Consider the following 12262-nt stretch of genomic DNA (forward strand, 5'->3'; position numbering starts at 1 on the left):
AGGTGCTGGAGAGAAAGATGCCCCAGCAGCCCCTGGAGGAACCCATGGTTGTGCAGGTGTCCCCCCACAGCCCATGGAAAAGGCCCAGACCCCACCTGCAGCCTGTGGAGAGGCCCCACACTGGAACAGGGGGAGAGAGACAGGAGGTGCTGTGACCCATGTTAGAGCAAGCCCCTGCCAGCACTTGCAGCCCATGGAGAGAGAGACGAAAGAGAGAGAGGAGAGATACGAGAGAGAAAGACAGAGAGAGAGAGAGATCCACAGAGGAGCAGGTTGGCTGGGGGGGACAGCTTGATTAAAAATTATGAAAAGTCTTTAAAACCCCTCCTTTTTGTGGAGCAAAGAAAGAAAACTGATAGCAAGCCTTGACAACGCTTTTGATTTACCTACTTGGGAAGCTATTGGAGCTCAAAGCTAAGTCGTTACTAACTCTCTGGAAATTAAATAAAAGGACTTTAGCGGAATGTGTTGTTGCTACTTCAGCCTTTGCAGCTTTAGCACCAGTTCTGGTTTCTACAGAACCCATTTAAAAAGGGAAAAAATCTACTATGGAGAATGTGTTTTTGTTTCTGGGTGCTTTTTCACCTACCCCAGTTACTATGCTAAGTAATAATGCCGTGTTATCAGAGCAAAGTGATAAATCTGTCAGAACTGACCGGGAAGGGGAGCGGGTAGTGCGCGTAAATCTGCCACCACGGCCTGTGCCCCCCCCACTACTATACCTTTGGAAGGAAAAATGTGGAAACAAACGTACAACCGACTGCCTTTTACTGAGCCTAAAACACCCCATGACGCAGTTGAAAATGTTGACTGGCATCAAAAACTTCAGCCTGTCCTCAAAAAGCAACAGCATGCCCTGCTGTGGAAGGGTTTGCAGAACTGCCCACTCACCCAAAACCTACTGAGAGAGAAACTACCTATATGAAGAATCACCAACTAAGGCACAGAGCACTGTTGCCCCCATGGACAAGGAACCTAAGCAGTGGGACAAGAATCCTACCGAGATGGACAACTATCAGCTTCGACAACCATCAGATCAGGGACACATTTCATTTCAATATCCACCACTCCCACCCACACCTCAATAATCCCCAGCAAACTCATCAATACATCACTGTCTCCTGACGCCCGAGACACTCTGCAGAGGCTGCTCGTCCCAGCCTGGGTGCGTAAGATGGCGTCAGAATGGGAAAAAGGGTGACATCAGGGTATTTTGATTCCTACTCACTTGCGGGACTGGGGAAAAGTTCATGTGGGAATGAGCGGGTGGTGGAGAGAGTTACTAGTGGGCCGCTGGGAGGCCAGCAGCCGACACCACTGACACCATGCTGCGCAGCCAAGTGCCTTGCCAGAATTGCCGTAGAAGTGGGAGAACTGCCCCCCACACACCCGCCACCCACCCACCCACACGGACTGGATGTGACAACTCGCGTCTTGCAGTGTCGTTTGTTTGAGGACTTGCTTTGCAGCGTTTGTTTGTATGTGCTGCGGGTTCAGAGATGCGTTTATCCACTGAGAGCAAGGTTCCTTACTTAGCAGAAGGATTTTTGATAGCGATCATTGAACTTGGAGATCTTACTTTAGAAATTTGACCTGGAAAACAGAAAATCCCCATTTGGGCCGATTAATGGCTACTTGCTTGGAAAAAAAATGCCCATTTGCAACGTTTAATACAGGAGTAACTGACTCCGAGGCTTCCACAAGGCATAAAAATTCACCAACTCTGTGCCAGGCTTATGTAGCCTAGGCACTTGCTCCAGTATCAAAAACGCATCCTGGTCTAATCTTTTATCATTACATGGATGAGAATTTGATTTCAGAAAAAAGCTTGGACATTGCAAGTTTGATTCATGAGTTACCAGCGCAAAGGGATTAGAGATTACTGTGTTTTCTGGCAGTGGGAGCTACTGCACAAACGGGAGAATCCAGTAAGTGTGCTCTGCTATAGCAGCATTACACTACCCCGTTAAATCAAACTGGACAACAGCTCAGAATATATGGCATGAACATTGCCTATGTTACAGGGACACCACGTTTGTCTACAGGCAAAGCCATGGTAAAACATATGAATCAAACTCTCACAAAGCTCTTTATATTTTGAACTAGTTATGTCACTCACAGAACAGTTTGGTAGCTCCAGTGGTGAACCGTGCAGTAGGTTTCAAACAAGGTTTGAAAAAAAAAAATGGGGGGGGGGGAGGAGAGAGAAAAGTCAATGTCAAGTGTTACTAAGAACACAGATTGCAATCAGTGCCTGCAGGAAAACTTGAGGCTGATGTTATCTGCACTTCTGACACTCCTGATTGGCAAAGCAAACAAATGCAACAGCAAAGGTATCAAGGCACTTACAATTGGTTTCATGACTGGGGAATTTCAGGATGGATATTGTCAATGGTCAAATTTGGATTATTGGATGTGGTAATTATGGTATTTGTCTTACATTTACTGTCATGTTCATTGAGCTTTCTGCAAAGGGCCCTTGCAGAGACCTCAAAAAGCAGTTTTTGTAACACAGATATTAAAAAGGAAGAAATTGGCAAGGAGGACAGTGGGCCTGCCGGCGGCCTAGCTCTCCTCACAGAAGACAATATCCTTGAATTCCCATAAGACAGGAAAATTACTCATGCTGACAGGTATTTGGTAATTACATTCTCAAACATAGTGACGATTAGCTATAAGATATGCTTCTCAAAACTCGTTATAAGTACTAATTAATCACTTTGGTGTGAGCAGTATGTGTAGCCAATTAGCAGTTTTTAGCTTGCCACGCTTTACAGAATGGTTTTCTGTTTATGGGATGGTTTTTAGATTCAGTTAAATAAGGGCTTATGTTTTTGTCAGTTATTTTTGCCTTAGCGTTATTTTTGCCGTGTGTCACAGTATTTCCCAGACTGTGTAGCCTCAACCAATTATTAGCAATAGTGAGACACATGAACAGAGCATCTAACCAACAGCAATGTAATGTCACTTGTATACTGATACAGAAACATATATAAGTTCTGTGTGTGTTCCAATGAAGGAGCTCACTTGATCGTATTGATCCGAGCTGAGTCCACTAACCAGGCGCTGCTTGTATAAAAAGAAAAAGGGGGAATTGTTGCAGAATGGCTTGAGAAGCAAGGCCATGAGCCTGTGGAGCAGTTGTCCAAGCAGCCGCCTGTGTAGCTTAGTAAGACCGGGCCCCACGCCGTCTTGGTGGGAACAGAAGGGTCAACAATCGGTCAGCGTATTCTTGTGTATCATAGAGCATGGTCACAAGATGTGGGAGCAGGAGGTGTGATGAGGATTCAGTGGTCCTGGGACTGAGAAAGAGACAGGATTCCCAGGCTACAAGATGGGTGGAGTATTTATTGTAAATGTAACTTCTGGTTAAGAGCCAATTAATATACAGTAAGTATAACACGTGGTAGGAACAGTGTAAAAGGAAGTCTGTGCTTGCAATAAGTTGAAGTGCTTTATCAATCCCATTGATTGGCAGCATTCTTCCCTCTCGTCGCGGCGCTCTGCACGTATGTGCGCTGCTCGCATGATTCCAAGTCCTCTCCCCACCCACCATCTGCCATCTGCTTGGAGAGGAGGAACTGGCAGGCCCGGGCCACCTCTTGGCATGCAGTCCTGCGTGGACAGGGCAGAGAATCAGACAGGGCTGGGGTGAGGGATCATTTGCATGCCCATGTCTCCCAGCCACACACAGGAGCTGTGCTCTGCCCTGCCCTCAGCTTGAGGCTCAGGCAGGGAGTAGCCCCATCGTATTGCAGGTATGGGATTTGTGAAGAGCAGTACCTGGTGCAGAGAGCCCATGTGCAGCCAGGACATCCACCCAGCCCCACCATGGACTCTTGCCCCGGCCCAAGAGGTAGTAGGGGCAGGGGAACCAAACAGTCCATTCTCACCTGTTGTAGTATGTGTGCTGCATACTGGCGAACGCTTCCAGACCAAACCAGGTGCCATAGGTGAAACAAACCCCCCAGCTCCTAGGAAGAAGGGGACAGCAGTACTGTCATGGGGGCAAGGCCCCAGGTAGAGGCAGGCTGCCATGTGCCCATGTTCACACCAAGAACAGAGTCAGGCAGAGAGCTGCAGCCTGCCTTCCCCTACAGCGCCCCCACCACCATCTAGTCCCAGCTCCCTCAGGCATCAGCACATCACCTGGGGACAAGGGGAGCTGGAGCCACCCTAGACTCCAGGCCTTGTCTGGGTCTTGTGCAATGCACAAGGTGCTTGCTCTGACTGGAGTGGAGGGAGAGGAAAGGGGAGCAAAGAACAGGAGCTACAGAAGGGATCAGCCCGTACTTGCCCTTCCCACAGATCCTGCCAGCCAGGAATGCTGGCCATCAGGGTCCCTGTCACACTAGGGCAGGTGGGGAAAAGCTGGGCACTGGGAACACTGCTTACCCTTCCCATGACCCATCAGCTCGCTGCTTCTTACGACAGTAGTCCAGGCCCTTCTGCAGAGTCTCCCTGGTCAGCAAAAGGCACCCACTTCAAAAGCAGATCAGACTCAGTGCCTGCTTCATCGCGGGCATCCATGAGCCCCTCTGGGGCTGTGATGGATCCCATTATTAGAGGGTTCAAGAGGCAAGGCCATCCAGACAGGCTGCCACGTTGTTAGGAACTGGGAGTCAAGTCAAGCACCAGTTGGCTGCTTTTCTGCCTCGTGCCAGCATGCAAAGCAGAGGACCCAGCCTCTAGCCAGCTGCAAGATCAAGGCAACTGCAAAGTCAAGAGGCAGGCAGATCTCCAGTCATTTCCCCCTGCCTGGTCCCAAACAGCCTATGCCCTGCTCTCTGAGAGAGGCTGGGTCCCAGCTTCTTGTGCGGGGCTCTGCTTAGGAGAAGTTGCCAGCATGCCAGCTGTGCACACCCCAGGGGCCACCAGAGGGACTGCTCCATGGCAATGCAGAGGTCCAGGCAAGACCCACAACGATGGTCAGCATGGGCTGTGCCAACAGACGCCCTGGCAGGCACCGTGGGACATTGCAGGCCTGCCCACTTCTCAGTGCAGCGCCTCACCTGATCTCCAGGGCTCTGTGCTCAGGAACCTTGTCATGGAAGTGTCTCAGTGCCTGCATGACAGCCGACGTGCACTCCACATAGGTGTAGTCAATCATGATGTCACCTGCCAGCAGGGGAAGGGCATCAGTGCAAGAGCCCTTCTGCTGGCAAGAGCCTCAGAGCCACACGCTGCCAACCTCTCCCTTGGGCACGCTTTTCCCACAAAGGGACCTGGGCCAAAGCCAGGCACCCTCTGGGCACACAGCAAGGCCAGTCCCCTGTGCCTCTTGCGGGGGTGAGCCAGCCCCACTCAGTTCCCCTTACCAAACACCTCTGAGGGGTTCAGCAGCTCCAGGAAGTGGCCTCCTCGTTTGGTTTCATACGTGGCAAAGCCTCCATCCAAGTTCCTCATGCTCAGCAACTGCCCAGACAAGCAGAGGTTGGGGAGGGTGGGGATGGTGGGACTGGCTCTCAGGCAGTACCAGCCCAATGTGGCCCCAAGTCCAGAGCAAGGACAAAGTCAGACCCAGGAGGCCACAGCGTTGGCAGGCAACCAAAGTCCCAAACAGCACTGACAGGCAGGCACAACCTGGAGCATCACATATGTAGTTTTCTATCACAGTAAACACAGTGTTGCCATGCCAGGCTATGGGCCTTGTACTAGCTTAGTAATACCAGATCTAACAACCACTCGGGTGCTGGCTTCTCTTACCTTAGCTTGAGTTATCTGCCCGTATTTGTGCTCCACTCACCACATTCACAGCATCAAAGAGGCGCTCAGGTGGGACAAGCTTGTCTATGAAGGGGCATTTCTCCTGCAGCAGCATAACTGACTTCAGCCCCTCTGCCGTGCAGTCTGCCACGATCCAGCCACAGTCTCGGGTACTGAAGGGGAAGCCACCCTGGAAAGGGGTCAGGAGAGCTCAGCACCTTCCCCAAACCTGTTCTGTTCTTCTGAGGGGGAAAGATGCAGTCCTGTCCACGTGTCAGTCAGAGGACTCAGGTGTGCACATGTTCCAGCCATCATACCTCATTCATAAGGCGGTAATATTTCTCGTAGTTGGGTGGGTTCTCTGGGATCTGCAGGAGACAAGAAACAAATGAGGGCAGGCACGAGGTGCCTGGCTGCAAGAACCATGGGCTGAAACCACTGCACGTGCAGAACTGTTTGGGACTGAGCACCACCTGTCTTCTAGTGAGGCAGGTGGACAGGGAGGGAGGTCAGCTCTGGAGCAGGGAGTGCTGAAATCACAGTTTGGACTGGTTTCAGCAAGTGCTGCTAAAGTCCCCTCTCTGAGCTCTTTCCTGCCAGGGAGCCACCTGCTTCCAACACTCCCATTCGCAGCAAGACCTATGACTGCATCTGCACCACGCTGCTGGTGGTGGCAATCGCCAGCAGGAACTGAGCTCACATGGTCACTAACCAAGGACACTGGGTTTCCCAGAAGTCTGCCTCAAATGTGTGGGATCCAGAGAGGAGGAAAGGCAAAGGAGCCTAAGCCCTCGGTGTTCCGGCCTCTCTTAGCCCAGGCAACCCACCCAGAACACCCCTGGGCCTGGCCAAGGTCCTCTCCTCAAGCTGCACACATGGCTTCTAGCAATGGGGAGCAGAAAACAGGAGGCAGTTCTTAGGACTTTGCTAGTTCAGCCCTTCAGAAGGCACCAGATGCATCCAAGAGGGCTCTGAGAAGCAGCCAAGTCTGCCTAGCCAGCACGTGAGACAGCACACAACAGGCTCTGCTCACCTGGGTGAACCGGAGGAACTCGCAGGCGTTTTGCAGGCAGGAGGTGAATTCAGGCATCTCCTGGGCTTCTGCCTAGAAACAGAGGTGCTTGGTCATCTGTCAGGAAGGAGTTGTGGCCACCAAACATGCCCCTCAGGGAGAACTGGATGTGCTGGGACCTTTCTGACCTGCTGATCTCAGTGCCATTAATGTCCATCCCTTCATACAGCCCTTTCTGTAGGTCTGCATTCCTACTTCATGGAGTTTCCACCACACAACTGGACAGTGAGAACTGAAGCAACAACTCTTGCTGGCATCACCGAGAGATATTTGCATGACCACATCAGGGGCTTAAATGGGTAATTACCCTCAACAAAGCATGCCCACCATAGTTGTCTCTGCACCAATGCAGGAAACAGCTGCACGCTGTCCTGATGCTGGAGCTCAGGCCCATAGCGACACCGAGCTATCCCATTATTCCATGGGCTGCCCCAGTATGCCAGGGTCCCTCTGAGTCACAGCTGAACTCCTACAGCACTTCACCTGCATCTTCATGCCGTCAAGGCCCAGCCTGTGGCAGAAGAGAGCACAGTGCTGCAGTGCAGGCACAGCCAGAGTGCCAGGAAGTGGGTTGGGAGCCCCAGCGTGCTCACTGGACAGGGATCAGAGCCCTACACTGTCCCATGTGGGTGGCGCTCAGCCCTTACCAGAGGTAGGCAGGGGTCCTGGAAACGTGCTCTTGAAAAGCTGAGGAGTCCTTCCCATCCACAAACCAGCGAACCAGCATGTTGATGGTCTTGGAAATCTGCCGAGAGCAGCACTGTCACTGCTTTGGAGACAGCTTCTTCCAGCCCCAGGGACATATCTCTCTCCCATCCAGCATTAAGGCATGTGGAAGTGGTCCCAGGCTTGACCTCAACGGCTCCATCTGTGGCATCACTCAGCACAGCTAAGTTAATGGGCAGGTGCCATGAGATTATTCCAGAGGTTCACCTCAGATATTTCCCGGGACCACAAGAAGTACCCCTCACCAGGGCCACAGCTATCTGCGTGCCTTCCATGCCCCGTGAGCATTAGCTCTCCAGCATTAGGAGCGGCAGGAGCTGTGCTGCAGCAAGATGTGGTGATTACAGTTCCATGCTACAGTTGCAAAGGACTGGGGGAGGGGGCACAAGCTGGTCCCTAAAGAGCAAAGTGAAAGACCTTTAGCAGATCACCAGCAAGTGTCCTACCGGCCCAATGCTGATGCACTTGGTGAACCTGTCATCAGCTCTGATGTGGTCGTACAGCTCTGTGATGGCTCGCTGCCGCAGGTGAGTGCTGTGGTTGGCTTCATGCGCATTCATAATGGCTACAGGAGAAGACAGGGACCAGATTCACTTGCTGTGGCAGGGTGCACCTCTGCTCATGTGACGACCAGTGAGGAAAGCATGGGAACTGCTCTGTCCCAGACATGGCCACAAGGCCCTGCTGCTCTCAAGGGGGAAGAAGCCCAAGTTTCATGCAATCCACATCCCCATCCCAGCTCCAGGATGTACACTGGTATTTGGCAGTAGATCCTAAAGAGCCCCCACAATACAAGGCAGCTTCAGTCCCAGCACCACCAGCTCACCTGGCAAGGGCCCTGCCACCCCTGTCAACATCGTTCTCACCATAGGCAATGCCCAGCAGCCAGCTGTGCGGGGTGTACACACCACAGGCAGCAACGTTGTTTCTCTGGGCTGGCCAGTCTATGCTGGCATAGTCTTGCACGCACAGCTCCTGGTGTAAGACAGCAATGGGTGTCAGCCTGGCAAGCTGGGAGCAAGCAGCCACAGGCAGCTTACTGTTGGAAGCTGGCTCCACTCCCTGGACAGAGGGACTGTGCACGTATGAGAGCTGTCACTTCACACTGACTGGCCCACAAGGACATGGCTGGCAGGGCAGGTGCTCCTTACTGGGGAGCCCCACCAGGGTCAGCTCCTTACCTGCCGCAAGCTCTGTATGAGCTCGTCCTCTTCTGCTGACAGGTGCCTGGCGTAACAGTAGCTCATGGGGAGGTAAACGTGGCGGCAGTGACACCAGAGCCGGGACGGGTGGGCTGGGAACCACGTAGGAAGCAGCCTGTTTGCGACAGAGAAGGTGCTACTGTGATGAACAAGGAGGGCAAAGGTGGCATGAAGAGATGATGTGCTGACAGGGCAATGCCTGGAGCAGGGCATGTCTTTCCCTATCCCCTTGTAGAGCTGCAGGAGAAAAGAAAGAAATAGCCTTCCCAACAGGGTTGCTCCCTCCTGACCAGGACCAGCAGACACCGCTCCTGGCTCAGCTGACACAGGGCAGGGAGGATCCCAGACTCAGAGAGGAGGGAGGGGGGAAGTCAGTTCAGGGGACTTCTCTATTCCCCTTTGCTGTGCAGGTTGACACGAGCCCGCACAACATCAGGGTCATCTGGTCCAACTCCCAGGATCCTCAGGGCTACGTAGTTGAGCGCTGTACCAAACACTGTCGATTTGTCTTCCACATGCCCTTTCTGTAGGTCTGCATTCCTACTTCATGGAGTTTCCACCACACAACTGGACAGTGAGAACTGAAGCAACAACTCTTGCTGGCATCACTGAGAGACCACATCAGGGGCTTACGTGGGTAATTCCCCTCAAAAAAGCATGCCCACCATAGTTGGCTATGCACCCCAGCAGCCAGCAACACCCTGCCCCAGGAACACCCCGTCCCTGTCTGCCCCCCCAGCCTGCAGGCACCTCGCACCCTGAGTCCCTCCTGCCTTCAGTCTCCTGTGTCCCTTCAACCTTCACAGGCATCACCTCTTGCTGTGCAGAGACTTTGCTGCGGATCTCTGGGCTCAGTTCCACCCTGGACATTTCTCAGGTGCTGCAGCATCAGGCCAGTCTGTGCCCACCAGGTCAGCCTCAGCCCTGCCTTGGGTGACAGCGAAGGTGGTCCGGAGGCCGGTGCCTTCCTTTGTCCTACCGCCTCCAGCTCCGGGCCACGTCCTTAAAGCCAGACCCCAGCGCTCACAGGATCTTCCTCCCACTCCAGTGCACCATCCGGAGAGAGACTGGTGGGGAGTAGTCTGAGGAGGTGCTGGGTGTTGTGCTGGCTGTCTGGGGTGTGCCAGGCAGGGTGATGTCCTGTGGGGCACCCCTCAATCTGATGGGCCCTCCGCGCCAAGCGGGGCCATGCGGGACCACAGCCTCCCTGCGTGGCGGACCCTGCGCAGGGTCTCAGGCAGGAACGAGGCCATGGGCCTGTGGATCTTTGTGGGTGCTGGGCCTGATGGGGTGGAGGCCACCGGGGAGGCGTGGGGTGCCTTGTGCTGCTTCAGCACAGCCTGCTCTGGCTGGGCTTTGAGGTGCTAGACGTTGGCACGGTCCGTCTGCGGGCAGCCAGTGCTGGTCGACGGGCCTTTGGTCAGTGGCTGATGCAGCATTTTCATGGACTGTGTCACTGCCAGGGGGAAGCTCCGCAGCCTCATCTCCAGGCATCGCCTTGCAGTGTGCACCCAGAGTTTGCTGCGGATATTTGGGCTCAGCTCCAGCCTGGAGACTCTGGCAGTAGCTGCAGCAGCAGCAGGCCAGTCTGCACCTGCCAGGTCAGCCTCAGGCCTGCCTTGGGTGGTAGCGAAGGTGGTCCAAAGGCCGGTGCCTTCCTTTCGCAGGACTGAAGCTGCAGCTGCAGGTCCCGTTGCTGGTTTCGCTGCCTCCTTGTCCAGGCTGGGAAGGGCTGTCTGGGCCAGGGATAAAGCAGGAGGCCTCGGGAAGTCCTGCCTCTGTGGTAGCCTCTTATTAGGGAGGATGCTGTCATGGAAGATCATCCTCCGCACTGGTGGCTGGCAGTCAGAGCTGACGTTGCTGTTCACAGAATCACAGAATCACAAGGTTGGAAAAGACCTTTAAGATCATCAAGTCCAACCATTCCCATCCTAAGTTAAACCATATCCCTGAGCACCTCATCTACCCTTTTTTTAAACACATCCAGGTGTGGGGACTCAGCGCCCTCCCTGGGCAGCCTGTGCCAGGCCCTGACAGCTCTCTCAGGGAAGAACTTTTCCCTCACAGCTGAGCTGACCCTGCCCCGGCACAGCTTGACCCCACTTCCTCTTGTCCCACCTCCTGTCCCCTGGCTGAAGAGACCATCGCCCACCTCTCTGCACCCTCCTGGCAGGTACTTGTAAGCAGTGAGAAGGTCTCTCCCCAGCCTCCTCTTCTCCAGGCTGAGCACCCCCAGCTCCCTCAGCCGCTCCTCAGAGGATTTGCCCTCCAGCCCCTTCCCCAGCCTGGCTGCCCTTCTCTGGACACGCTCCAGGACCTCCATGTCCTTCCTCCCAGTTTAGTGTCATCTGCAAACTTACTGAGGGAGCATTCAATCCCTTCATCGAGGTCATTGATAAAGATACTGAACAAAACTGGGCCCAGGATTGAGCCCTGGGGACGCCACTCGCGACCGGCCTCCAGCTGGATTTAGTTCCATTCAGCACAACCCTTTGGGCCCGGCCATCCAGACAGTTTTTAACCCAGCTGAGGGTCCACCTGTCCAGGCCAGTGGCAGCCAGTTTCTCAGTCAGAATGCTGGGAGAAACCGTGTCAAAGGCTCTACTGAAGTCCAGGTAGACCGTACCCACAGCCTTCCCCTCATCCATTAAGCAGGTCACCTTGTCACAGAAGGTGATCAGGTTAGTTTGACAGCATCTACCTTTTGTTGGCACGCCGTGAAGCACCCAGCTGCTTGTTGCTCACACAAAGGTCCGTGAGAGATGTCTGTGTGGCGGCCATCTTCGTGCACAGGGGTGGAGGAGACAGTACAGGCTCCCGAGAGCTATGCTGGCTGCGAGGCTCCTGCTGTGTGTGCCGTGGCAAGGGCTGTCTCTGTCCTGGCTGGCTGAACTTCGGCAGGACGTGGCGGCGCTGCTGCTGCGCTCCTTGCTCCAGGGACAGACGCACTGGCAGGGGCAGGGCCCGCAGCTGCACCTCCAGTCTTTTCCTGGCCACATGCATACTGAGAGCCGACCAGGCTGCGCCAGCACGCACGGGGCCGAGGGAGCAGACGCATCCCAGCTCGGCCAGGGCTGCTCTGTCCGGGATCCAGTCGATGTTTTCCAGGCTCTCAGCAGTGCTGAGGCTTTTGGAGGAAATGGAGTTGTAGCTGTGGCAGGCGCAGCAGCAACGCTTCACCTGATGCTGCCACGGCGCCTGCCCTATGTGAGGGCCCAGCGTGGTCGAGGAGCCGGGGCCTGATGAAGTCCTGAACCAGGGCCGCGCCAACAGCACCGGTCGCTGCTGGGCAGCTCCACCACAGCGGGGGCAGCGCTGGTCTGCCTGCACTTTGGCATCTGCAAGACAGGGAGGGGTGCCTGAGCTACAGAGCTGGGGACACTGGTGGGTGCCCCCCAGAGACTGTCCCCCTGGCTGCTCCAGGGGCCAAGCCCAGTCCTGGGGACATTCCCAGGTACACCCGGGCCACAGAGTGGACCTGCAGGGACTTACCAGGCTTCAGCACTGCTGCTCGCTGCCACCACCTCCAGCATCGCTGGCTCAATCTGCTAAGCTG

General features: G+C 54.5%; 1 protein-coding gene across 1 annotated transcript; it reads right to left on the bottom strand.

Annotated features, from left to right (window-relative positions):
- Positions 1 to 3458: 3458 nt before the first annotated feature.
- Positions 3459 to 9576, bottom strand: LOC311192144 (lanosterol synthase-like; the record flags this gene model as incomplete). The annotated part of the gene is made up of 15 exons (XM_084264568.1): positions 3459 to 3615; positions 3894 to 3974; positions 4396 to 4461; positions 5013 to 5118; positions 5319 to 5415; positions 5747 to 5896; positions 6024 to 6074; positions 6740 to 6811; positions 7262 to 7289; positions 7426 to 7523; positions 7951 to 8069; positions 8371 to 8479; positions 8686 to 8890; positions 9100 to 9246; positions 9464 to 9576. The coding sequence occupies 15 exons, from the start codon at positions 9574 to 9576 to the stop codon at positions 3459 to 3461; spliced, it is 1599 nt and encodes a 532-aa protein (XP_084120694.1).
- Positions 9577 to 12262: the final 2686 nt, after the last annotated feature.

Source organism: Gallinula chloropus, assembly GCF_964237585.1.
Source record: "Gallinula chloropus genome assembly, chromosome: 5".
Lineage (NCBI taxonomy): Eukaryota > Metazoa > Chordata > Aves > Gruiformes > Rallidae > Gallinula > Gallinula chloropus.